The sequence below is a fragment of the Poecilia latipinna genome, unplaced genomic scaffold (assembly GCF_001443285.1).
Source record: "Poecilia latipinna isolate Pla-1442-1.1 unplaced genomic scaffold, P_latipinna-1.0 Scaffold2222, whole genome shotgun sequence".
Taxonomy (NCBI): Eukaryota; Metazoa; Chordata; class Actinopteri; order Cyprinodontiformes; family Poeciliidae; genus Poecilia; species Poecilia latipinna.
Window position 1 is genome coordinate 64,042 of NW_015114838.1, and position 26,269 is coordinate 90,310.

At 37.9% G+C, this 26,269-nt stretch overlaps 2 protein-coding genes and 1 long non-coding RNA gene across 4 annotated transcripts; 1 reads left to right on the plus strand and 2 right to left on the minus strand.

Moving 5' to 3' along the window:
* The first annotated feature begins 352 nt into the window (after positions 1-352).
* On the plus strand, positions 353-14,822 carry si:ch211-161c3.6 (high mobility group protein HMGI-C). The gene is made up of 6 exons (XM_015018039.1): positions 353-660; positions 3,822-3,991; positions 4,129-4,212; positions 6,424-6,474; positions 7,684-7,722; positions 12,406-14,822. Exons 2-6 carry the CDS (start codon positions 3,887-3,889, stop codon positions 12,472-12,474), a joined length of 348 nt encoding a protein of 115 aa, XP_014873525.1. The 5' UTR covers positions 353-660; positions 3,822-3,886; the 3' UTR covers positions 12,475-14,822.
* LOC106936821 (uncharacterized) lies at positions 14,122-23,279 on the minus strand. Its single transcript, XR_001422233.1, has 2 exons — positions 22,827-23,279; positions 14,122-14,660 (listed from the first exon to the last, which is right to left on the minus strand). It is a non-coding gene; the product is annotated as an uncharacterized LOC106936821 (long non-coding RNA).
* Positions 18,329-23,758, minus strand: cunh3orf18 (chromosome unknown C3orf18 homolog). 2 transcript variants are annotated; one of them, XM_015018038.1, is made up of 6 exons: positions 23,305-23,758; positions 22,102-22,526; positions 21,986-22,011; positions 20,842-20,971; positions 20,613-20,634; positions 18,835-18,914 (listed from the first exon to the last, which is right to left on the minus strand). In XM_015018038.1, exons 2-5 carry the CDS (start codon positions 22,366-22,368, stop codon positions 20,629-20,631), a joined length of 429 nt encoding a protein of 142 aa, XP_014873524.1. In that variant the 5' UTR covers positions 22,369-22,526; positions 23,305-23,758; the 3' UTR covers positions 18,835-18,914; positions 20,613-20,628. The 2 variants fall into 2 exon arrangements, with proteins under 2 accessions (XP_014873523.1, XP_014873524.1); XM_015018037.1 differs by lacking the exon at positions 20,613-20,634 and having other exon boundaries at positions 18,329-18,914; positions 23,305-23,667.
* Between the last annotated feature and the right edge of the window lie 2,511 nt (positions 23,759-26,269).

The window sequence follows — 26,269 nt, forward strand, 5'->3', positions numbered from 1 at the left end:
ATACTGTGTATCTCTGGCCATGTAGGTGGGGAGATAACAGCAGGGAAAGTGAGTGAAACTCTCTGCTTGAAACTGTGCAGACTGTCTGCTCTCACTATGAAGCAAACTGAACCTTTTCCCTCCCTTCTTCTTTTTTTTTTGTGGGGGGGGGGTAGTGGAGGGGGGGGGGGCTTCCCAGCCTCCCCCACTTCTTCTTCTTTTTCTGTTTTTTCCTTGTGAACCCCGGAACCAGACCCTCTAGTCTGGTAATACCCCTGTCTTCTTTCCCCCTCTCAAGTGGGTGGTCCGGTGGAGCAGCCCTTGGGGCGGGGTCCTCTGTTTTCAACCCTCCTACCCCCGTTCTTTCTTGAAACATGCTTTAATAGAGAAAGTATGCAATGCATACTGCTCTGGTGCAACCCCCCACTATACTGCATCTGGGGTATTCGTGACTGGACGTCTGGGGGATCACACACATTTCCGATTAGGAAGGAGAGAGAGAGGGAGAGAGAGAGAGAGAGAGAGAGAGAGAAACAGAGAGAGAGAGGGAGAGAGAGAGAGATTACCATTTCAATCCAGCCAATGAGACAGGCGATACACTAAGATTTTCATAGTTGTGCAGGAGCACAAAGTGAGCGGAGTGTGTGTGAACTTCCAGGTAAAGCTGCAAGCCGACCTAAGGTAAGGATCAACTTCCTCTGCTCCCCCCTCTGTCCGCCTCAGTGTGTGTGGCTGCATGACTCCTCAGCCCGAACATGGAGCCTATATATCTGCATACATGCAGGCTCTGAAAGGAGAGATTTTGCACCTGTGTTTCTTTGCCTTTTGTCCCATGGAAAGTTGTTCTTTTTTCGTCTGTCTCTTTAGCGCGACATTTCCCCAATTTTCTCCCCCCATGTAGACTTGCTGTGTTATCGCTCCTAAAAAACAAACACACTTTAGAGAGAGAGAGGGAGAGAGAGAGAGATGGGTTGCGCAAGTGATGGAAGCAGGGGGATGTTGTCGACTTTCTGCCTTTTAAAATAAATAAAAAAAAAATTTAAGAAGAAAGGAGACGTAAAAGCCGATGGCTTCTACTTGTTATTTTGGCGTCAGCATGCGCCAGCTACTCAACAGGGGATTCGCCTTGTTTCCTACTGTCGAGTTCGGCTTTTAGTGTGTATTTCTGCTCACTGTGGTACTGCCGCCCATATGCAGAAAGTACATTCAGTCCCGTACTGGAGAGCCAAACACCGAGCGGTCTGAGTGAACGCTGCGCCGCCGATCACATCACGTCAGATCGGCGCGTACTGTTGTTGTTGTTGTTCCGAGAAGTGAGTTTTGCGAACGACGAAGCGACGTCGTGCGTCTCGTTTGGCTTTAAATTCGTCCAGCGAGGACGCATTTCTCGAATTACTCCGACTTCCTGCTTCGGTGCGGCCGTTTTGATAGGCTGTGATGGCAATTAGCGTTTGGCATATTCCTCACAGAGCCAGGCTCTGAGTGAATGACCACCTTGGGACACCTAGTTTCTGCGAGATATATGGCTCCCATTCGGATTTTCCTGTTACCGAAAACTTTATAAATCCCTGCAAATAAAGTTGTTATAGGTTACATAACACAAGGACGCATTGTTCACTATATCACTGCATGCTGGAGATAATAATAATAATAATAATAATAATAATAAAGCTCCAGACTGAGCTGTTTTGAAATGTTTTGATAATTAAGTTATCCAACAGTTTCTAAAAGGAAACGGGCCATTTAAAGCAAACAAAACATTGTGATATTTATTTTTGAATACTGAAATCACGATGCTGGTGCAATAAACCCTAACCATTACTTCAAAGTTCAAAATATTTTTTCATAAAATATGGATTCAAGACAGAAACCAATGAGCTTTAAATAGTTGCATTAATTGTTTAACTAATTTTTTTATGTCAGTTTTCCTTTTTTTCATAGGAAGCCCTTATAAATAAAAGCAGCACATGAGTATTTAGTTATCCTGAACAATGTTTATTCATTTATTTATCTTATTTAATGAACTCATATGTCGTCTCACTGTAAACATGTCTGATTTATTTAATCAAAATCAATCCAATCAGATTCAAATTCAGCTACATACATTTTGGTTGAACTCAAGAAATTTCAACAGCAGCTTTGGGTTTTTTGTGCCAGTCCAAGATTGTTAGTGGTTCCCTTTTGGTCTTCCCTTTCAAAACTTCCTGGATGTTCCCGCTCTACTTCCTTTTTCATCATCTCAACATTCCCATAATTCCCTGCAAGCTTTAGCATCCTTGTCACTAGAACTTCCTTCAGGTGTATGCATCGAGGGAGGTATAAATCTGTCCAGCTCACCAAATGTAAGTTTGGCACTTCAAATGTTATAATCAATTGGTTTCAAGCGCTTGTTTGCAATTGCAATTCTGCAGACTTTGTTATTAATATGACTTTATAAAGGATCATATTCAGCTGCTGAAGTTTCAAGGAGGTCACCATTTTCTGTTATTTATTAAATCCCTGTAATATGCTTCTCATTGTTTACCATATTAATACAAGCTGGTGGGAATGCATGACACTAAGCTAGTATTGGCTCATAATATATTAATTAGTTGTTTGTTAGTTATGCTTTAATGCAGTCACTCATTTTAAAGCTTTCTGCATGCACCTCTGCTCTTCACTTTGTTTTCTTGAGCACATCATGTTAATTTCAGTCATTATTGTTTTATCAATATGAGAAATGTTTCAGCTATAAATGGCTGTGCGGACGCAATATTTGGAATATTTCTAGGACCGTCCATTAAAAGTTTACTTTGCAATAAAATATTTGGTTATGTGGGTAAACGTTTACTGTCCGTTATGCCAACACCTGCAGACTCTGTATTTGCTGATGCTGCTAGATTTCAGTGACCAGGACTGATAGTGGAGACACATTGTGATAGTGGAAAAGAAGGAAAAGAGAGAGAGGAAAATGTGGTCTAATCTGAATCAGCATCATCATCACAATTTTCCAATCACTCTTTTTGATCTTCAGCAGCTTGGTCACTAACATCCATTTCAGGTGATGGCAACAAGAGACATAGATGTCCATCCAGTTGATCAAATATGCAATTTTCATGGCATTTGAAATGTAATAATGTCCCACATATCTGACCCCAACATTCCTTTACATTGGCAGTATAAGAAACATTGACATTGCCTTTATTATTACAATTCAATGCTTTACATAAATCCCAAACCAGTGTCAGAAACTAAAATAAAACAATCATTAAAGTTGTCCACATAATAACAAAACGGATCAGTCACAGCAGTCCCAAACACGCTTTGGTCTGGTTGTTTCTCAGTTTTGTGTATTCGCCAGTAGGTTTGTTTGTTTTCTTTCTTCCTCCTGTCTGCGTATTTGTGTGTCACTGCCACAGCTGTAAGTTAACCTGCAGCAACTTTCGCTTCTTTCCCACCGAGAATCAGCTGGACAGGCAGACATCAGTGCAATAGATGCAGATCTTGAATGGCAGATTGAGTTGTGAATATCTGTGCTACTTTTAGTCTCTGCACACCATTCTCATGTTTCTCAACATTTGCCAGAGTCTATGTTCCGATGGTCCCAGTGCCAAGGCTTGAGCATGAGTGGTTCCCACAGTTGCTCTTGGAAAAACTTCCTGCATGGTTCTCAATTATACTTGTTATTATACAGTCATCTCTTATTTAAACACCTTTGTCTGAAACCTCTCAAAAAGTAGACGATTGAAAGTGCTAATATTTGAATAAGCAATTTGGCAAAGGTTGTTGCATCGCTTCATTATATTCAGTTTGTTATTTCGTCTTGTTCTGCTATTAAAAGTCACTTCTTTCCCCTGGTAAAGCCCCAGAGGCCTCTGCTCCAGGCTTTGATGCCAACACCCTCTAAAGCAGGTGGACAGACGCAGGAATGAGCGACAGCGGGACCAAAGACCCGTCTCCTCAGTCGAGCACAGCCCAGTCGCCTGAGGAGCCCCAGCGCAGGGGTCGGGGTCGACCTCGGAAACAGCAGCAGGTAAAGCTTCAGAGGCTGCACTCGCCTCCAAAACCTGTAGTATTTAGCTTTACGTTATAGCTGAATTGGCTTTTTTTTGTAGAGAGTGGGTAGAAAATGCATTTTTGATTGGTTGAGAATGTGATCTCTCTCCAAAGGAGCCAGTTGGACCACCGACCCCAAAGAGGCCGAGAGGACGACCAAAAGGCAGCAAGAGCAAAGGCCCCAGAACTGCACTGAAGGTCAAAACTCACCACAACACTTTCATATTTATACACAACTATGTACCGATGACGTCAAAAGATCAACAACGTTTTTTTCTTTACCAAGAAAGTATTAATCTGTAAACTCAGACGTTTGTAAATAGTTCAGAAACCGATGGTGAAATCATGCATGTGATGACAGTCGCTGTAGTTTTTGACATGGAATAGAAATACTTGCATTTTGTCACGTAACACAGAGGGAACGGGCGATTTTTCTCGTTTTCTGTTTTCAGTGCATCTGGATCAGTTACAAAACTGCAATAAATATTTCACCTTACAAAAGTAGAAAAAACAAACTCATACAAAATCAGTTATCTGTTTGAATCTGGTCTGTATTTTCAGCCACTTGCTGATGGACTCTGCAGGATGAAATGATTGGAAGTCTTAGTCATCATTTTCTTGTGAGTCGTTTCAGCTTGTGGCCTTCATCAGGATTGTCTGAAGGGCAGAAGTGACTGGCCTACAAATAAAAAAATGTTTCCTACCACTTCATATGTTGCTGGGATCTTCAGCTTAGCAGATCTTAGACCTTCTCCACACATCTTTGGAGTCAGTGAAGGTGTACCAGAAACTTTCCCCAATCCTATCCACACCAGCTGAATCAATAAAATGTAATAACTAAATTATTGCAGGAAGTATATGCATATAATTCTATATATATCTATATCTATATCCATAGATATAGATATAGATATATATAATATGAGCTGGTTTAAGTGAAAGCAGCCTTTTTCTTCTTCATTCGAGTCGAATGATTTCCAGATTATCAGTGGCCGTCCTTAATAATCTGGACAGAGTATCCCTGGTAATCCACTCAGTCAGACACAGGAGCCAACGTCCTGGAGACGTTGGACAAGAAATAAAATCATTTAAGATTCAGATTCATGTAAGAGATACATGCAACGAGAGATGATACAGTAATACTTTTCAAAAATAATTAGTACAAAAACGTGCTCTGAAACTTCAACATGTGACAATATGGTATCAGTGTCAAAAGTGTTTAAGGTTTCAGAACTCTGTTTTTAAGACAGAAACTCCATAAACATTATTGTAAGTGTCTTTTGCATCTATTAATGAATTTAATAAGAAAAGATTAAAAATGTTTATTTTATCAATGCTACTAACCAAAAACTAAAGTGATCCAGGAAACAGATAGAGACAAACATAATTGCGTATCATCTCTTCACTGTTCTTTAAAGCTTCTGTGTAAGGGAACACATTGACTTAAAGGACAGAAGCCCAGGATTGAACCTTGGGGGACTCCATAGATAAATGACAAATGACAAATTTGGCCAAAGCGCAACAAATGCTACCATTCGGTTAACAATAACGTAAAAAAAAACTTGTATTGCTGTCAGGACAGTGTTACCTGTTCAGTGTGATCCCACTGTTGACTTTAAGAACTGCTGAAGACCAGATAGAAATAACCCAATTAACAAAGCAATTATTTTCTGAAAAAAAATCTCACACCTGATTGCTAACTTGTAAATATCCAGATATTAATTGATTTGCTGATAAATGCTAATAAATCCTGTTATAGTTCACTTTGAACGCTTTTGGAAGCTGTCATATAAATAGATGCAAATGCTGAGCTTCTGTTTAAAACCTTCCTTTCACATCTCTGAACCGTGTTAAAAGGTAGAACTGTAGCTTAAAACAAGTTTTTTTCTGCTTTATGGATGAGTTTTGCTGAGTTGCACTTATTAAACCTCCAGTGAATAAACTAGTTTGTTGTGCATCAGTGGCTCTGAGGTAGCAATTATTGCCAGTCAATTTAGCTTCTAAAACTTGTTAAAACACAGCAGATTGAGGTATTTAGTGGATGCAATTAGACATGCCGGTCACACAAATCCATCTTTCTGTGGAAAGTTCAGTTAGAGAAAACATCAACATGAGTTCACGAAGGTTTTACTGTTTGATTAGATGAAATCTTTTTAACCTGTGGAGTTGTTTACATCAAGGTAAGCGCATCTCTAGCACTCGAAATCTGTGCAGGTGCTCTAGATGTCGACATGCTGAGGAGGGATTTGGCAAATTACTTTGGCTCAGTATCAATGCAGCTCTTTACATTCAGGAAGCAGAAGATTGCATATTCCAAAAGTTAGCTCTGCATAAAGCCTCCTGGGAGGAATGTGAATACAGTAGCATGTAATCTAAACTTTTTCCACCACTGATTTGGTTTCTCCTCAGAAAGTAGAGCCTGTTGGCCAGAGGCGACCACGAGGGCGACCGAGAAAATGGGTATGGCGTTCTCACTGGCCCATATGGATCAACTGAAAAATGTGCAGGTTTTTGCAAAAGTACTCAGACCCTTTGAACTTTTTCACACTTTTAAAGATCCAACCACACACTTTTAGCTCTAGTGGCCTTTACTGAACTGTAAACTGGCAGGAAACAGGGTGAAGAGAGAGAGAGGGGGGGAAGACATGCAGTAAATGTCCCGGATCATGAATCGAACGCAGGACGACCGCGTCACGGACGGTGGCCTCTGCACATGGTGCACGGTCTCTGCCAACTGGACCGCCCAGTGCCCCCACCTTTTCAGAATTTTACTGGGATTTTATGCAGTGGACCAACATAAAGTGATTTGGAATTGTGAAACGGAAAGAAATTATACATAGTCTTCTAAGTTTTTTTAATAATAAATATCTAAAAGGTGTGGAATCCATTTGTTCTCATCCTCTGAGTCAATACTTTGTGGAGCCACCTTAAAGGTTAAAGGGAATGTCTTTACCAGCTTTAGACAATTAACATTTAGACCATTCATCCTTTCAAATCAGCCCAGTGAAGTTAATCTGTCAACTGGGTTTGATTGGAACTTTGATTGGGATATTTTAACACTTGAATATGTATTAATCTAGTTGTCCTGATATATGGGGACTCATAGGATCTAACAGATTTTATTTTAGGATAGACCTATATTTGGCCCAATCCAACTTTTCCAACCAGGCTGTCTTTCCTTGTTAATGAGAATTATCCCCACATCACAATTCAGCCACTACCATATTTTGCCATGGGGGTGAGCTTTGCTAGTTTTATGCTACACAGTGTTTTCTACAGTGACTTTCTTCTTGCCGCTCTTCCATAAAAGCTAGATTTGTGTCGATTTCCCAGATGAATAGTGGATCTTTGTAGTATTCCCTCTTTCTTTCTTACTGACTATGTGACTTTTAAATGCCTATAGTTGCACTGGATTGTGTCTAGATGTTCACTGCACTGCTTCAAAAAAATCTTCAGATAAAATCCAAATAATTAAAATCAAAGTTTGTGGTTGAAAGTCCAAGGGGTAGGAATGCTTTTGCAATACATTTTGTGTCTAAAGCTTTTGTGTGTGTGTGTGTGTGGGTGTGTGCGTGTGTGTGTGTGCTGGAGCTGTTCAGTATGAAACTCTCATTTTCCATCAGTCTTTAATGGCTTCTACTGTCTTGTGTTTTATGTTTTGTTTTACAGCCCCGGAAAGTTGTTCCAGAAGTGACTGAAGAGCAGCAGGTGAGGAAAATGAAAAGGTGTAGCACGGTGGTCTAGTTTTGTTTTAATGCAGCTCTTTAAGGCATTAAAGCCTAGCTGTTTGGCAAAAATAATAAAATAATAATAATAACCTCTCTCCCCCTCTAATATATAACATTTTCAGTATGTTTGCTCTTCATTACTGAGGCCTCAACCCATACATACCCTTTAGTAAACTCGTCTTTGACTGCAGCTGCACCAAGTTGCATTTCAGCATATTTTTTTGTTGCCACTCTTTTATAGTCTAACTTACATCTACAATCAGATCAAACTAAAGGTGGAGAGAGTTTTTGAGAGTGCCGCCTCACTTAAACAGAAATTTCATTCTGTGTCACACGTCTGCCTTTTGACTGGTGCCAGTTTGCAAGTCTTCTTGTGTCAAGCTTTGATCACATTTAAACCTACATTCAGCTGCAGAGTCACTACGTTCTGCGAATCCACAGCCGTGCTCTGTAAAGGTACAATCTGATCTACAAGCTGTTACAGTAAATACGTGTCAGAGGTAGTTAGTGATCAGACTACTCCTTAGATGTTTAGCGTAACTGCAGCATCTCTGGAGGAAGAAAAAAACGCTCAACTGGAAACAGATATTTACATGTGCAGCTTATAAAGACGCAACTTTTTTTTCTTACCGTTTGGCATTAAGTCAGTCAAAACTTTTTCCCTGTTTATGTCAGGACTTGCAAAGTTATTTCTGTTCCCTAAATGCCAGAAAAATGATAGACATTTCTAAAGAGACGTTTATATTTGTGTCATTTGTGGTTGTTGAAATCGGCTTTTCCTTCCTCAAGCTTCTCACAATAGATTTATGTGTGATTTGGGCCCGTTCCACCTGGCTGACACGATGGGACTTGGTCAGACTCACGAACACGCTCTGCGATGGCCGCTCCATCCTTAAGCCACTTCGTCTCTAATTTGGTGGCATGCTTAGGGTCATTGATCCCGTTGGAAGATGCTTTACCCCCAAGCTTTCTCAGATGTCTTGTGATGTGCTTCAATATTTCCACGTCATGTATTTTATAAAGTTCACCAGTCCTTTCTTTGTCAGAAAAAAAAAAAAAAAAATCATAATGTTGTTAGATTCCCTGCATCCCGGAGTTTGGGATGTTGTTCTCAAATTTGCAAGTTTCCATTTTCTTTCCTCCAAAGGTTTTGATGCTTTTGCTTCTTCAAGGTCATTTCTCCAAAAACTGCAGCTTTTGTGCAGGCTGCTGTCTGGCTTTCTGTGTTGCTTTTGGAGTATCGGCTTCTTCCTTTCAGCCCAACTAGATACAGGACTGATCTCTCTGTCCATAATGGCTCTCTTACCATCTTCACCCAGCATCTTCACAAGATCTTTTATTTATGTCCTGCGGTTCATGCAAGCTGATTTCATACAAGAAAACATGTTGATCTCAGGGAAAGAGAACCCATCTTCTTCCTAAATGTTATTATGGCTGGACATTGCCATGCTCCCTTTTATAACTGAATGTTGCATCTAGATATTGGCAGACATCTTCTTGTTTGTCATTAAACTTTGATTAATTTAATGCCAGACACTAAGAAAAAAGGCTATGCAAATATCTGGCTACGATTATTTGGGGTTTTTTTTATAACAAAACATAAAAATACTTAAAGTATTGCATCTAGAAGTATTTTAAATAAATACATAGTATGCATAATAGATCAAGTGCATAAGATGCACTGTAGCGATAGAGAATCAAATGATAAGTTATGAAAGTAGGCTGTCGTTTGGCCCATCTGATTCATATCATTTCACTTTAAACATAATACTAATACAGAAAAATGAGTAGTCATGATATGATTGCTGAGACTAGAACACAAACCTGTCTTCACAATTTGAATATTAGCTTTCCTTTTTTTTTAAATGTGATACTTCGAGTCATTTAATTGCTCATTGATTTAATCATTTAAGAATTTTAGAGGTTTTAAAAAAATCACCTTTTGGGGGAAATCTTATGCTGACATTTTTGGAAATCTCCAGTCTGATCTGTGTTAAGACATTGTTACTGCATTTATAAATGTTTTGATTTTGACACAAAGACAAACATGTCACATGTTGTGTTTTTTAAGTGCTTATTCTGCAGATTCTGTATTTGCCGCTCTGCATTATTAGCTGAGATTAGCTGGTTAATCAGTCAGTCTGTGTGCTCTGTTAGAGCCTTGGCCAACTCTAGTTTTAAAACAGCTTTACCTTCATAAGTGTGGTAAAACTTTTAGTTTCCACGCTGCGTTTTATGGCTGTATTTGTTTTTCCTTTGGGCGAGGAAAAAGTGTAGTAGCTAGCAACAGGTGGGAGAGGGGCAATACTCTGAAACTCTGTGCTCTATGTAGTGAAATAAAACTTTTACATTTTTGTGTTTTATCTAATGAAGAGGAGAAGATGGCAGAAGGTTTAAGTAGTTTAGAAACAGCAGCTTGGTGTTCCTCAATAACGGTAACTGGTTCATGACTGGTTTCAGCAAAAAAAAGAGCTTGGTTAAATGTCAGTGGTTAGGCTGGGGTTTAGGTCTAATGTCTACCACTAATTTAAAAACCTTAAAAAATGCTGTAATCATCCCTCAATATTCAGCGGTTCAATTGAAGAACATTATCAAGTAAATCTTTGTAGAATGACTGGAAACGTCGTGCTGATCCGGAAACATCTCCCTCAAATCCTGATACTGGAAGACAGGAAAAATGCGCCTGGGCTTTTTATCCATTAAGCCACCAGGAGCCTCAGGTTGTTGCATTACAATGATTAAAGCGTCAAAAAGTCACCTGTTAACCAGACTCGCATGTTAGTTAACAGTTTACTTGTTAATAGTTAATAGTCTGGGTTCATCTCACTTCCCTCTGAAACTGCTCCGAAGCAGAGGCGGATGAAGAGGCAGATCGTCTCTCCTGTGGGATTTTTGTTAATCTCCTGCCATCTGCTTCAGGGCATCACCCTGTAATACATCTTCACTCATGTTTTATGCTGTGTGTTTGGGTTATTTTATAATAAAGATAAGGGCATGTATAAATGTCACAACATTTCATCGACTTTCTAGTTTTACTGATCATTTTGGGCAAGAAGGTTTTCCAAGGGTGACCAGATAAGTCTAATAATCTTTTGGTGACTCTTCCTATTGAGAATAAAAGTGGTTCATAAATATAAATGACTTAAAAAAATAAAAGAATGTTGACATTTATTGAGACATTCTCTCTATCGTCTTAGATTTTACTATGAATACAGAAAAAAACTAAGAGCCCACTGCATTGAAAACCTCCTGGTTGTTTCACCAAATGTTGATTTCTGAACTCGTCCTGAGTTAAAACATCAGTATTGTTGTTTCTAAATGTATGTGAACTTGTTTTCTTTGCATCATTTGAGGTCTGAAAGCACTGCGTCTTTTTGATTATTTTGACCATTTTTCATTTTCTGCAGATAAATACAACATTTTTGCTTGGAGTTTTGGAGACTTGTTGTCAGTCGTTCATAGAAGCTAATTTTACTCAAATATTACATATAAAGAGTAAAATCAGAGAAACTGGTCATTTTAAGTGGTTTTTCCAGAGCTGTATGTCTATGCTAGTGTCATGCTGTTTGGGTTAATCAGCACTAGTAAAACCAGACATAGCCTTGTTTTAGCTATACAAGTTTTGAAAGTTGCTTGCTAATTAATTGTTTGTCACATAAAGTGTTGTTTTTACCTGAACTCATGTAGAAAGATCAGAAAAAAAAGGTCAACAAAAATTAGCCTACTCTTCATTTCACCTTTAAACTTGGATGTTTGGGATATCTTTAATTTACTTTTTTTAAGCTTAGCAAAAAAGTGAAAAACAACTAAATTAGTAGATGTATGAATATCCAAAAGTGAAGCAGCAAATTATAAATGCAAAAAAAAGTTTTCAAAACTTGTTTTAAGTAAAAAATAAAAAAATATATAATTATATGATTGGGTTTTTTTTTACTTTCCATTCCCCAGACCCGTGACAGTTTCAAAAGTTAAAATTAATCACCCCTAATATTAAAAATGCAGGAAGCGTTGTCCGTTTTTTGCACACAAGCACAACTTTCAGTAAGTCGTCTCTGCACAAGCTTCGTTGTTTTTTTGTTTTCTTTCTTCTGAACTGACTTCATGCTGATGTGGCGAATTCTTGGAAATTAACAGACTCTGGTGCCGAATTCCCCACATGGCATAAAGATCCTTTGGTCTCATCCACCTTTGGAGCGTTTCTCAGAAACCTCGGGCTGTTTTAGCCATCTTGTCGAGAGCGTTGCACAACGGCGTTCACCAAGACGATGCCCCTCGCCTCGCCTTATCGCATCCTCTGCGCTGAGCAGTTTGTCAAAGAGGTTAGGGCGTCTAAAAGAACTGAAACCATTGAGACAGACTCCTTTCTCAGAGGCACGCACACGAAGGGGAAGAATGAGTCAGTGTTGCGAGGGGAAACCTGATCTAACTGCTCTCTTCCCCTGTCTTCTTGGTTTCCTGATGTAACCGTCGTCTTCCTCACATTTCTAGGTCTGACGGCTGGAGCCTCGCTCTCTCGCACGCAATTGCCCCGTGAAGTTTTTGCCACTCATTCTCGTACTCTCGTGCTCTTTCTAGCGTTGATTCAGAACCTTTTTGAGCTGTGTGAGTCACCGCTCAGATAATAACTGATCTCTGTCCTCTGTTTGCTCCTCGGACGTTCCAGGGCCCTTCGGAGGAGGCCGAGGAGGGCCCCTCGTCATCTCAGGTGCCTGCTCAGGAGGAATCGGAGTAGATGGGATCCCTCTCTACCTACCTCAGTGTTTGGCCTCAAGCAAACAGGGGTACAATCTGACTCCCTATCTGTGATGGGAAATCAGGAACACACACACTTACACACACTCACACCCAAAAAAGAAAATCCTCGCAGACAGCAGTTTCCTCTCCTGATCTAAACAGCACCATGGCTTTGTTGTTGCTTTGAGTATATGATCGTTTGAGCCTTGGTAAAGGCATGGTTCCAGCTTTTGGGAAAAGCATTCGCAGAGTATTAAAATTTGTGTTTATATATAGACAGGAGGCAGAGAATAAAATAAAAACGTACGCTTCCTGTCTTGTGACAGCATGAATGTGCCTTTTAAAGTGATATAGCACAGGTTCTCCAAAACCCACCATAGTTATTGGTGAAAGAAATTCAACAATATTAAAGTAAAAAAAAAAAAAAAACAACTGTCACAACTCCAGAGCTTTAAAACATAAAAAATTTGATTTTGGGACTAAATATTTCAGCTATTTTCTTGCTTCTACGTCCATTTATAATTATCAACATACCTTAATTGACTGACATGTTCTCTTGTTTTTCTGCTTTGAATAGATGGCTAGAAGAAATGGGCGTCTTTAATGAAATACTAATTAAAATTAGTAATTAACATTCAGCTTAAAAAGTAAATCATTGAATAAAATTCTATTTGATAGCTTTCCACAGGGTTATTTTATTAAAAACAATTGTTTTCTACCGTGAGATGTATTTTTTTTTCCAGACAAAGTAAATATAGTCAAATTAAAAGTTGTATTTTTCTAAATTGTTTGAGATTATGAGATTATGCTTCTGCAATAAAAGATAGAGTTTAATTATTTATAAAGATGGAGGGCAGTGTGTATATAACGAGAGGTGCACTAATTAATCAATCAGAGATCAGAATCAGCCAATTTTCCTTTGATCGACTTCGATCAGATCAGAAGGCCTCATGAGATTTACTTTATCTACTATTCAGTCCTTTAGGTTTGACGCTTTAATGCTTTAAAGCTTGATTCCCTCATTCTTTGTTGGATTCAAAGCTGCAGCCTGTTTAAAAAAAAACTGCTTCACAAATGCAGTCAGTCAAAAATCTAAGAATTGATCGGTATCAGGAAAAGCCAGATGTGTGCATCTCTGACTATGAGCTCTATGTAAGATTTCTAGTAAATGTTTAAGTTCCTCCTGTGCCTTCTAGCTCTATATCAAGCTATCAGCTCAAAGGTATGGAATAATTAGTGGTTTAATACCCCACTAACTAAATGCACCCAATTTAACCTTTATGTCTCACATTTAAAAGAGAATTTAAAAATGTAATCGCCTGGATTGTAAATTTTTAAACCCATCTGAAGACCTGAGAGAATGCTTCTCCCTTAAAGTGGAACTGTCCCTTTATTTTGCCAGCTGTCCTGAGCCTCTCAGTGAGACTTTGTGCATGTGTGGAAACGCATGTCTGTATGTTTTGTGTTTGTACAGAGAGAGAGATGCGGAGAAAGACAAAAAGAAAGAGGCAGAATTTAAAAAAAAAAAAAGGACAAAAGGAACCAAACTGAACCGCGTTTCAGCTGTTTTAAACTTGATATTTTTAAACCAATGTAACAACACAATCATGGCAAGCTGGACTCATTTTTGTGAAAGCTGGTGTGATTTCAAATTGAAATATCCATTTTCAGAGATTACTTCTTAACCTCAGCTGAGTAAATCCTTCCAAGCAGAAAGTGACTGATTCAAATCCAAAGGTTGAAATGGATATTTCATTTTGGAACAAAAAAAGAAAAAACTAAAACAAAACCTTCATAAATACTTGAGTCGACCGCAGTGTTGACGTGTCATTTTTTTTTTTTACCACTCTCAGGATTTCACTTTTTTAACAGTGCTCTTCTCTTACGTCATTTATGAAAACCTCAGGTACATATCTATTCAGGAACATGATATCTACTCAGTAATAATTGTGGTGCTGTGTTTGTTGTGCGATTCTGATCTGTATTTGACATTACCAGTATGCCTTGACTCAAAGACCTCATGTAAAAACCTCAGTCAGCCTCAGCTTCTTGATCTCTCATTCTACCTCAGCGACACAAAAACACAGAAGATCCTCCTGCAAAGTTATCCTTCACTCCCTCAGAAGTGATACTGTATACGCAAACACACACACACACACACACACACACAAACACACACAAACACTCGCATGTGTACCAATGCAAATCAACAAGTTTCAGGGCTTAAATGCCAACAAATCAACAAATACACACAAGTAACAAGAGGATGTTACACTCCAGCGGAGGTGTACAGATAAAGTATCAATATCATTTCATAAAAATAACTGTATCTGATTAAAAAAAAAACAAAAAAAAAACTGAAACGAGACTCTGATCTCCTGGGAATTAAAGTGCAGCCAATAGTTTACAACAACTTGATGAAATACTTGCCTTTTAGAGTGTAGTACCTTATGAAAACCTGTATTTTTTTATTTTTATTTTTTTTTTTGTGGGACAGGGAGGGGATTGTTATTCTTTTTCTTATTTTTACTACATCATGTATTTTTTTCTCTGATTCTTACACTGTAAAATGTATGTGTGACACTTAATTCTCGGCAGCAAAATAGCCGCAACGTGCTGAAATACATTAGATGAACCTCAATGTTTGCATGTACTTGACCCAATTGTGCTACAATAACACGACACGATTGTACTGAACTGATAGTGTGTTTTATTGCTTATGAGTTCTTTTCTTTTTTTACTACTTCGAGGTGAAAACAGTTGGGTCTTATAGATTTTTCTTTTGCTTTAAAGGATAATATTTGCTTCTGAGCATACAGTGCCTTGCAAAACTCTTCATAAGGTTTTAAACTTATTCATACTTTGTTAAGTTTCAGTGTGTTTTATTTGGACTTTATGTTTTTGACCAACACAGTGAAGAGATTAGAAGATGAAGAATCACTTTTTACTGCTGCAGGCTTTTAAAGTATGTCTTTTTCCAGCTTTGCACGTTTTCTTTAACATTTAGTTCAAGACAAAGCTTCTCTGAACTTCGGTTTGGTACTTTTGCCACATCTCTCTCTGGATCTCTGCAGCTCCTGCTTTCCTCGTGGTGGTTTAGGCCATGTTTTGGTAGATTTGAAGTTGTGCCATACTCTATTTACAGATTATGAACTGAACTGATCTCTGTGGGAAGTTTACAGCTTGGGATGTTGTTTTATAACTTTACAGCTTCCCACTTCTCCACAGCTTTATTCCTGCAGTGTTCCTCGGTTTAATCCCTTTGGTTAGGTGGCTTCTCAAGGCAATTGGTTCCATCAGATCATCTGGGTTTAAATGCAGATTTGTATTTTAAATACATTTTAAAACATGCATCCATCCAGTTTATGCGTATGCATCGCTTCCAGTTGGTCTACTGCATAAAAAGCCCAGTACAATACGTTACCATTTCTGGTTGTAATATAACAAAATGTCTAAAAAGTTTAATAAGTTTCAATACTTTTGCAAGCCACTGTATTTAAGCATCAGTTAAGCACAGAGGATTTTATTAGTCGGGCATAAAACACTCATTAGTTTTCATTGAAGTGATTCAATGAAACCCCTTAACTAAGAGGTCTGCTGCTTTTTCCGGGTAAGACGTTTTGTTTCTGTTTACTTTCATGTTCACAATAAATAAAATGCAACTTTTTTAACGGTGTGTTCAGTGCTTCCAGAAATCCCAAGACATGAACGTTAAACCTGCATGTTTCCTGCAGGGGTGTTGATAATTTTTAGATCTTATATTGGTGAAGTTAGAAGAAACAAGAAGAATAGAAAAATATATAATTATAAAATTAGGCATATAATTACAGGAATTACCCCTATAGACAAAAAAAAATGGTTGATTCTTCGTTAATAAATCAACTTAAGAGCAAAACTCTCAGGTTTGTACCCTGGTCAAAGCTGAAAATATAACATTTTTGGTTATTATAGGGCAGAAAAGTCATTGATAATGTCACTTATTTTCCATACATAGGTATTTGATCTGGTTTTTATAACAAATCATAAATGTACACTGTATAATTACAGAGTTTTCTTGTTGCTGCCAGTTTCATTACCAGCCTCGTCTGGTTACACGTTGGTCAGCTCTGAGTGAGAGCAGAAACACTCACAACATGTTGATCTAGTCGTTAAGTCTCTTTGTTGCCCTCCATGGCAGACTAAATGCTCCTTCAGCTATGTGTGCCTCCAAATACCAAGTGGTCACTATAGATCCACATTACTACCACTGTTAATTATCATCAGATCATCCTAAACATGCTGTAAGGAGACGGTCCTGATATTTTATCGGGGTTCTGTTTGGAGTTTACTATCAGTCAGAGTCGTACCTGTTGCAGACTGTCTGAACTACTTGAGTTTGTAAAAGAAGAGATTAGAGCTGAGAACTTGTGAATTTAGTTATTTGCCTGTTTTTCATGTGAAATGTGTTAAAATAGCAAATCAGAGTCAACATCCAAATGTTGTAACCAGTCCTTCTGAGCTGCTGGTTTTCTACCTCCTTGAGATGTCTTCCTGGTTGAACACACTTGATTTAAATGAATGGGTCATGCTTTTATTTTGAAGGGTTTGATGACAGACTAAGGAAATACTCAACTGTCATCAGGTTGGAGCAGGAACCCATTTACAAAATGGAGCCCTTTTGAGAATTTAGTTCTAGTAAAAGCATAATTTGAAATTAAATTAACACTATTTGTAACGTTATCTTTAAGAAACTCTGAGCTACTAGCGTTTGCAACCTCACACGTGATAAAAAGTGTCTGAGATTTTAGTTCGCAGTTGTCTGACGTCTGAAATCTTCAGACAGCTCTCTGCTAACGATAAAATACTGATTGCTGATCCACAGAACCCTAGAACTGCGTCAGCAGCGGATAACAAACCTCCAAAAAGTAATTAATCTAAAAGTAGTTAATCTAAAATATCTGGACACCTTTTCTTGCTGGGATTTCTGTTCTTACACTGACATATCAAATTATTCCTCATAACATGAGAATTTTTACAGATTTTTAAAATTATTTTTGTAAAATCTCTCAAAAATGCATCAAACATGTCATTCTTGCATTGCTTATTACTTGAAAATCACCCATTTACTTTATATTCAAACACTTTTTTTTCTGTTTTTACTTATAGTACATCATTTATTTTATGTATTTCAGCACCGTTGCCTAAGCTGCTGCCACATTACCGATTTATTCAGCGTTGCATTGACTTTACTTATTTAGCCCTCCTGGACTACCTCTGAAGAGAACCAAGCCTGGGCCATTTTTTTAGGGATATATGGAGATATATGGAGACTTCTGGCCTTTTACGGCCCGAAGTCTCCATCAGACCTGCAGGCAGAGTGGATCATAAAATCTTGAAATAACCTTTGAATAGTACTGCAGTAGTCCACACACACATCTCATCTCACTATATTGATGTGACCAGAAGTGAATGAGAGTTAGCCTGAAAGGCGCCTCTTAATTTAACTCCAGCTAAGTCAGTGTGTTATTTTACACGAGCTGTGTTTGGATATTTACTCTTTCTGTAAGGGGACAATGTCGTTTTGTGATCTTACTGCTAGTGATATAGTTACATACAGTACTTGATCTAGTTTCAACTATTGAAAAGTTGAACTGTAACTTGAGAAATCATCTTTAATGCCTTACCTTTAACACAATGTAATAGTTATGTTATTGATATGTCCTCATCCACTTCTTTAATACAACTCACAGACCTGTGATATATATTTTGTTATGATTCTTTACGTTGTGATTTGTGTTACCTTGCTTCTATATCGCTTATCAATAAAAATATCACACTCTTCATTTGTTGCCATGGATTTGTGCTGTCTTTTTTTTTTTCTCCTCTGGATTTTTATTTTTAATGTGTACAGATGGAAATGATATTAATCCACAGTCTGTAAAGAAGACAAATAGGGAGGAAAACAGATTGAGGATGGCGACACATCCAGCATACGAGGCGTAAGACCACAAAATCACTAGAACAGATTCACAATTTCCTCGTATGAAACAGAAACATAGATGCAAGAAACTGACGAGCTATTAAATATTTCAACAATGACGGAGCATAGTTTTTAAAAAAACAAGGGTGCCACACTTAATTTGTGCCCCAGTGAATAATAATAATAATAGTGCAAGATCATTACTGACCCTTTGCATTGTTCTCAGAGTTTTTTCTTTGATACAACCACTTGACACGTTGTGAAGACAACATTTATCAGACCTCCAGCTTAAGTCTAGCTTCCCTTTGTTTTCCCCTCGTTAGTGACAGTCTGTGTCTGGGTATGTGGTCTGCAGCTCTCCTGCAGGCTGGGGCTGACCAGGCAGGGCAGAGGGGCCGTTAAGCATTGAGGGCTTTGGCAACATCTGTGAAGACCAGACGACTGGGTCGCTGCGTCGTCCCCTGGGAGGTTGTGAGAGTCTGCAGAGGAGAAAGTAGAGGAAGTTTGTAACGAGTCCACTGTAACTGCTGCTGTTTTGTCTAGAAATGGTGTCGATGCGGACAAAAGTGTAGGTTTTTATTTACACTGTAAAACATTTGAGACGGATTTAGTTGTGTCTACTGTCTGCTACTCTTTAAGCCAAATAAATTTAGTGAGTTTTAGATTTTAATCTGAATGTGAGTTTGTGAAAGATAAACTTACAACAGTAAGGTGTTAACTTCTTATTCATTTTGTCAAACCTCCAAAAGTTGAATAAGCTAGAGTTTTTAGGCTAGCACTTAAAAAAACTGCAGAAAAAGACAGGAGTGGGAACTATTTCCCAGAATGCTTAGCGGCGTGTTTTTGTATCTTGAGATGGAAGTGCGTTACATCGATCTGACTCTATTTGTTATTAATGCAAACGTTTATTTTAAAGCTTGAGGATAATGTCCTGTTTTAAACAATTCATTTCCATGTTTAATAAAATTCATTATCAGATCAGAAATTTTGTTCATGGAATTTGAAACTAGAATTTAAATTATTCTAAAGTGAAATAAGTAGTTATTTTAATTTGATACTGTGAATGAAAATAACAGAGAAATGTGACTCTTTCATTAGGAGAAAGCAGTTTTTTTCTTGCATATTATGAAATAATTATTTGGTTTAAATTGCAGCATTAAGTTAAAACTCACAATTCAAGATTAAAGAACTTAAAAACAATGTTTACACAACTCGTCTCTTTGTTAAATCAACTTCATGAACTTTAATTTCTGAGTTAAAACCAAAACAATTTTCTTGTTGACTTAAATTACATTTTCAAGTTAAACCACCTCCAAACGTTTTACAGTGTAACAATTATATGTAGAGAAAATACTTTTTACATGTTAAATGGTAATTAAAGCTCCTGCTCTAATCCTAACATTCAGATTTTGATCAGTTGTACAATTAACACCAGATGCCACAAACGTAAATGTAGGTAAATTTATTGTTATCCCTGATAAAGACGAGTAAAACTTAACCAACTTTTGTTACAGCAACAAAATCTTAATTTGAAAAGCTTGGAAAATACAACCTTGACTTTAATGTACATTTATTTACTTATCACTTTGGTAAATCAAATACTAATTCACATTAAGGCACATATTTACCTGGGGTACAAATAAATTTCTCCAGTAGTAATTAAACAGATGAATGAATTGAGGGCAGCTGAAAACCTCTGTAAGCAATGCTTAAATAACTTTTAAAATCAGATACTAATTTTTTTATGTGTCCAACTAATAAAAATATGTAGATTTTTTTTGTCTAAAACAAAAACTTACACCGGGTGATTTTACTTGTACTGCATGGTATATGTTAGTTTTCTTGTTAGTCCCACATTTTGCATCACAAGGCTCCATTTTAAAGGTCTTTGCTCAGTTTTGTGTGGCCTTCAGTAGCTACATCTTCTACGAATTCATGGATGAAGGATAAATAATGAAAGTCAGTGATAGATTATAAGGGTGCAGGTTCACAGAAAGAGACTTTAAGCAAAACTGTTTATTTTATGTCAATTAATTTTCTTTAGATTAGATTTTTAAAAATGTTTCACACGTTTTGCCTTCTTGCCGTTACTATGGATACTGAAACAGGGACAGCATGAGGGAAGAACAGTGAGGTTAGAAAAAAGGGGTTCAAAGGTCATACGGGTGATACTTTACCATGTTTGCCCTTTTGTCAAAACTTTAAACAGAAATAAAAAAAAAGGAAAAAATTAACACAAAGACAGAATAAATCATAATAACCTCATACTAACCAAATGAAAGTTTTATACACAAGTACACATTAACAACTAAAAAAGAAAACCAAAAAGATCACGAGGTTTAGTCATAATTATATGTAGCTTAGATTAGAAATGTGCTGATGTTTTCTCGGCGCCGTCCGGCCTACCTTGGCGTTTGGACCTGCGAGGCTGCCGTCCCGTCCGTGATCCAGTAGTTCCTGTTCCAGCAGGTCGTCCTGTTCTTCAGCCGGGTCAAAGTTGTACATGGGCATGAGCTGATGTCTCAGCTTCTCTAACCTGAAACACAGACAGAGTCTGGTTCTGCTGGAGGTTTCTTCCTGTGAGAAATGAGTTGTTCCTCCCCACTGTCACCTCGTGTTTCCTACAGGACAGCGAACGCATCCAAAAGGACGTTTGATTTCATAAATAGTTCTTGTTTTACAAACTGCTCTTGTTCTGGTTGGCGTTGGAAATTGTTTTAGTTGGACCGAGTTGGAGTATTGATGAATAGATGTGAACCTGATAGCATTTTTCATATTGCAATGTTGTGGGGGAAAATTAGGTGACCCTCTTTGTGTTCTTTCTAAAGGAATATTCACATCGACATCTTTTAAATCTGTCTATGAAACAGAAAAGGATTTAATTATAGGAAGACATTATAGAAATTAAGCTTGTTTTGCTCAGTTAAAAAATATTTGGTTTACGCTAAAACTCCTCTGTTCTGGTGTGAAATAATTCAATTTTAGGCTTAAATGTGCAAAGAACATCCTGACCCTTGTCTATACTCTCTCTGACAAACTTCTCTCTGGCCTTCATGCCTTTCTTAGAAAGCAGAAGTTTCCTCCTTTCTGGAAAGGTCAACTTTTTTTTCAACTTTTGTCTCTTTCTTTCACATATAATAGAATGGCTGTTTCTTTTTTTTTTAATCTTTTTCAGACTCAAAAGTTGCAAGTCTTTCTTCTGAAGGCCTCAGGCTTTCTTTGGATCTCACTGTGGTGTTCTGTCTTTCTTCAACAGTCAGCAGCGCATCAAATTAAATGTTTTAGCAGGGCGAACCTCCCTCAAAATGCCTCATAATGATGCTCTCAACATTAATATACATGTCTGGTCAATCAGCCATTTTTCTTAGAGGTTGCATAAAGATGATGCAAATTGCTAAGCTGATTTGCATGCAAACCCCACGGCCCCCACATTTGTTCATCTTAAGTTACATCTTTAGATGCAAATTATGCAACAAACTAAAAAAAAAAAAAAATTCCTCTAGCCTCTTGTAGGGAAAAATGTAAAAAAAAAAAAAATGTAAAGACTTACCGCTTCCGTTTCCGAATGTACAGCATCTGTATTAAAAAAGACATTAAAATATCTATTAACTAGATCATCAAAAGGAGTTAAGAGCAACGTAGGAGAATCTTGAATCAGTTCCTTACTATTGCCACCGCTAAGCCAATGAGGGTGATGATGCCGAAGGGCACCAGCAGCATTCCAACACCGGAGCCCTCAATCACCACGTCTGCAGCCGCGGTGGCGTTGAAGCTGCTCTCGTTTGTTGTTGCTGCTGTCGTTGTTAGGGTAACAGTCATAAATGTTCTTGAGGTGATGTTTTCTCTGGGTCCGAGGCTCGTTGAGAGCAACGGGTCCGTGGCGGTTGTTGTCGAGAGAAAACTTGACGCCGTCTTGGCAGTGTTCACAGCCATGGTCGGTTTCTCAAGCAAATTTTCTCAAACTTTTTCCCTTTATTTTGGTGTGGATGTTGACGTGTTGCTTAGTTTCTAACGTGCCTCATGGTCAATGCAGCCATCCTGCCATCGGTTTATTGTCTGCTGAGGCATTGATGGTTCTTCCTCCATATGAGCTGCAAAAGGAGACACAAGTAAAAGATGCCTTACATCTGTCTGTAGATATGCTTAAATCATTGTTTTTAGAAATCTAGATTTTTATTTAGCCCCTGGCTGTTAGTACCAGCAAGGTTGTGGCGGGTGTTTCTGTTTTTTTACTTCTTCTTTTTTTGTGGCAGGATGTGGGTAACAAACGTACAGGAGGAATCTGGTGTACATACTTCATAAAGTCAGAGGAATACTAACCACTCTAACTGTAACGTTCACCTCTAGGAAATGTGCTGGCAGCACTTTCAGACATCAAACTCAACTTACACCCACACACACACACACACACACACAGTGGCTCCATAAATATCCACTGCATGGCTTGAGCCCATGTTCCTCCCACCTACTTGTGTACTACACGCTTCCCATGAGAGCGAATAGCACTTTTCCCCCAAGATTTACACATATGAAGAGGTTCCTTTTTTAAAAGAGAATGCTTTTTATAGTGACACAGGAAGGCACAGACATATGATCCATTCCTCCCTCCTCATCCTGTCTGCTTTTGCTCTTAATGAGGAACATGTGCAACTGAAGCCAACCAATGAAAAACAAAGGCTGGTTTTAGTCGGCTGCTGTAGTTCAGTCTGCGTTGCCCTGCTCTGCACAAAAACAAACGCTCGCAGCTCTTTGCATGGGATCATGTCATGCTCCTCTTGATGTTATTTTTAGTTAAGATGTGCTGCATCTCGGCTGCTAATCCTGCCAACATGAGCAGGTCTTACCCTCAGATTAGATAGGCATACGTACCTCAACATACAACATGCATGTTAAGAGGTGAGCAGCAGCAGGACTGGGGCTACCTAACAGCAGGAAACATTCATAGGAAGAGGTAACATTTGCTCCAGTGTCTGTGCCGCCTCCTCCTCTTCTCCTTCCCCCTTCAGCAATGCAGGTACTGCACAGGCTGTTTACACTGACACAACAGCCATTTGCTCTAAGGATGAACTCCACAAATCAAAAGTAACCCTATCCTGGCTGCCACCCCCCAAGAGATTCCACCCTTCCAGTTCTTCGAGTTGCTTCCTTGGATTCACTGCCGCTGTCTTGCCCTTTTTCTTGTATTTCACACAACAGAGGCTGCTCTTGGGATGCTGCAAACAGAAGATCAGTGCTGTGAGCTCCCTCCCCCTTCACCCCGCAATTGGTCCGATGGTTTCAAGATGGTGAATGTGGTTGGCTGCGTCTGCTGCCCGTTTTGCTTTACAGGGATGAGAATGGGATTTAATGGCTGTGACCACCAGATGCTGTCAGAGCCATGTGAATGACTGCATCCGGGTGGTAGGTCTGAGGAAGTTAACCCTGTGATGGCTAACCCTCAATCCACTGACTTTACTCACACAAGCAGGAGATACAATACTGTTCAGGTTTTCTTTTCTTTTTTTTTTAATAGTCATAACTTTTTTTCAAAGTCATTTCTAGGCCAAATAGTGTGCTTAGCAACAACAAAAGGAGAGTATCAACCAAAATAAGTTTTCAGATTACGTGTAATTTGGCAGAAATCACAAACACAAATATGTAAAGTGAAGCAAAAAGTAGATACTAAAAAATGTGTTTTAATATTTTTTTTTATTTTCTTGTTTCTGAATTATAAAATTTATACGTGAAGTTTGTAAATCTTAACACGTTTTGCGAATGACAACAAAAACATAGTTGGGGAAAAATGGGTTTTTTGTGTACGCTCATCTCTGTCAAAAAATTGTGCTATAGACCATATAAACTTTAATCTAACAAAGTTAGCTTAGGATGTTTAATAAAAGCTTTTTTTATTATTATTATTATATGGACCCTGTGTGGAAAGTTAAAGTCCTTTTAGCCAAGAAAAGCATGCAGAAAATTTAACATTAGCTACAGCTCAGATTAAAAGCAAAGCAATTGTTTTTATGTCTAAACATAAAAATATATTTCATTATAAATATGAATGTAAATGTATGAGATCCATTTCTAAAATAAGGGATCTTTCCTAGTTTGGTTTGTGTTCATTAAATATTATAAAATACTTTAAATTAAATTAGAACACTAATTAGTACTGCCTAGCATTTAACTTGTGGCCCATTTGCTCAAAGACTTCCTTTAAGAAAGAGGCTAAAATAATGTATTTAACAAACAAGAATAGAAAAAAAACCTAAACTTTTAAATCTGTGCATGTACAGAATTTTTTCCCCATCAGGTAGCAGTGACACAAAAACAAATTGGTTTCAAATAGCTTACAGTACATTCAGTAGAAAGATATTTTTTTATTTTTGTGGTTTAAAGGAGAATAAATTTAAATGTAAGATTTTGTTTACAAAATTAAAATGATTAAATGAGAAATGGAAAAGCTGGATCGTTTTCTTTTTATTTTATTACCCTATTACCATGTGATAATCACTTCCCATTGTACATTTTTATGATCCACAAACCGATTTTCTTTTTTTTTCTTTTTTTTTTTTGCTGGGAATTTTATTTGAAGTATTTTTAACAGGAAAATACACAAAATCAAACAAATACACTTTTTACTCCTCCAATGTTGGTCACAAAAGTACAAAGACTGCATTACAGTTAAATATGCTGTTTTTAAAAACAAAAATTAAAACCTGTTGTTTTTCATGAGTGGTTTCTGATGAGGAAGATCCAATTGCCAAAACATGCTTGGAATTTATTCCAAATAAAAATATATCTGATATATCCTTAGTTCTGACACAAACCCAGAGAGTTAAATGATCTCAGACCTGAAATTTGATAAAAACCCACTGAAAATTTATGTTTTTATCAGTGTTTTAAATTTAACTTTGAAGAGCACAGAAGAAAAAGAAGATAATAAAACACTCTTAGGAACCTTGAGTTGTAGTTAGTTAGTATAAATCCTCGTTGGGATTAAATGTCGTTTCACGGTTGTCCAAAATGGGCAGCAGTACAGCAAATGTTACAATTAAACTACTTGTGCACACACAAAAAATGATTTCGACTCTTATGAAAATCAGTCAGGAAAGGATCTGCAGACATACTGTTCATGCCATTTACGATGCTGAGGTGTTATTTAAAAAGGTCAAAAAGACCCTATGTCAATTTTCAGATCATTCTGCACCAATTTATTGAAAGCAAAATGTTTAAAATTCTTGAAAAACATTTTAAAAATTATTCAGGATCATTTAATTGAAAAACTTTCTTTGTATTTTAGAAATGCAGAGCTATAGCATATTATGGGTTTCTGATTACTCTGTATGATGATGAATCTAGTGAGGTTACACCAAACATATAGAAGTGTAATGTCTACCCGTTTGTGTTGTGGGGGTTCAGCAAAACTGGAACAAATTTAGGGGGTGCATTGTTTACACAACATTAAAATATATTTAGGAATCCATGTAATTTTCTGTTGGTAATGCCAGCAACATGCAGAGAACTGAAAACGGCTGAGAATCATGGGCCACGCTGCATAGCATGAAGAATACACTGCTGTACAATGCATAGGTTATGGCCATGCATCACAGGTTCACAGTAGAACGTCCCACAATCGTTGCCAGTAAAAGGAGTTCATTGTTGCGTTCATATGGCGCAGTTAAACCGCTATAGATGTAAAAGAAACATAGATCCAGGACAACTGACGGCTTCTGTGGGCCAGAACGCTTTTAGCATGAACCGAGGTGAAATGAAGCGTCCTGTGGTGTGACAAATTAGATTTTAAATTTCTGCTGGATATGAAGGGCAAAGCACCCTGAGAGCAGAAGAAGCATGA

What these genes read in the sequence shown, in the direction of transcription:
- si:ch211-161c3.6 (XM_015018039.1), top strand. Translation starts at nt 3,887, where the DNA reads ATGAGCGACAGCGGGACCAAAGACCCGTCTCCTCAGTCGAGCACAGCC. An exon ending in GACCTCGGAAACAGCAGCAG is followed by an intron (nt 3,992 to 4,128) that starts GTAAAGCTTCAG and finishes CTCTCTCCAAAG; the next exon opens with GAGCCAGTTGGACCACCGAC. An exon ending in GCCCCAGAACTGCACTGAAG is followed by an intron (nt 4,213 to 6,423) that starts GTCAAAACTCAC and finishes GTTTCTCCTCAG; the next exon opens with AAAGTAGAGCCTGTTGGCCA.
- cunh3orf18 (XM_015018037.1), bottom strand. Translation starts at nt 22,368, where the DNA reads ATGGCTGTGAACACTGCCAAGACGGCGTCAAGTTTTCTCTCGACAACA. An exon ending in TTGGCTTAGCGGTGGCAATA is followed by an intron (nt 22,012 to 22,101) that starts GTAAGGAACTGA and finishes TTTTTAATACAG; the next exon opens with ATGCTGTACATTCGGAAACG. An exon ending in TACATTCGGAAACGGAAGCG is followed by an intron (nt 20,972 to 21,985) that starts GTAAGTCTTTAC and finishes TCTGTGTTTCAG; the next exon opens with GTTAGAGAAGCTGAGACATC.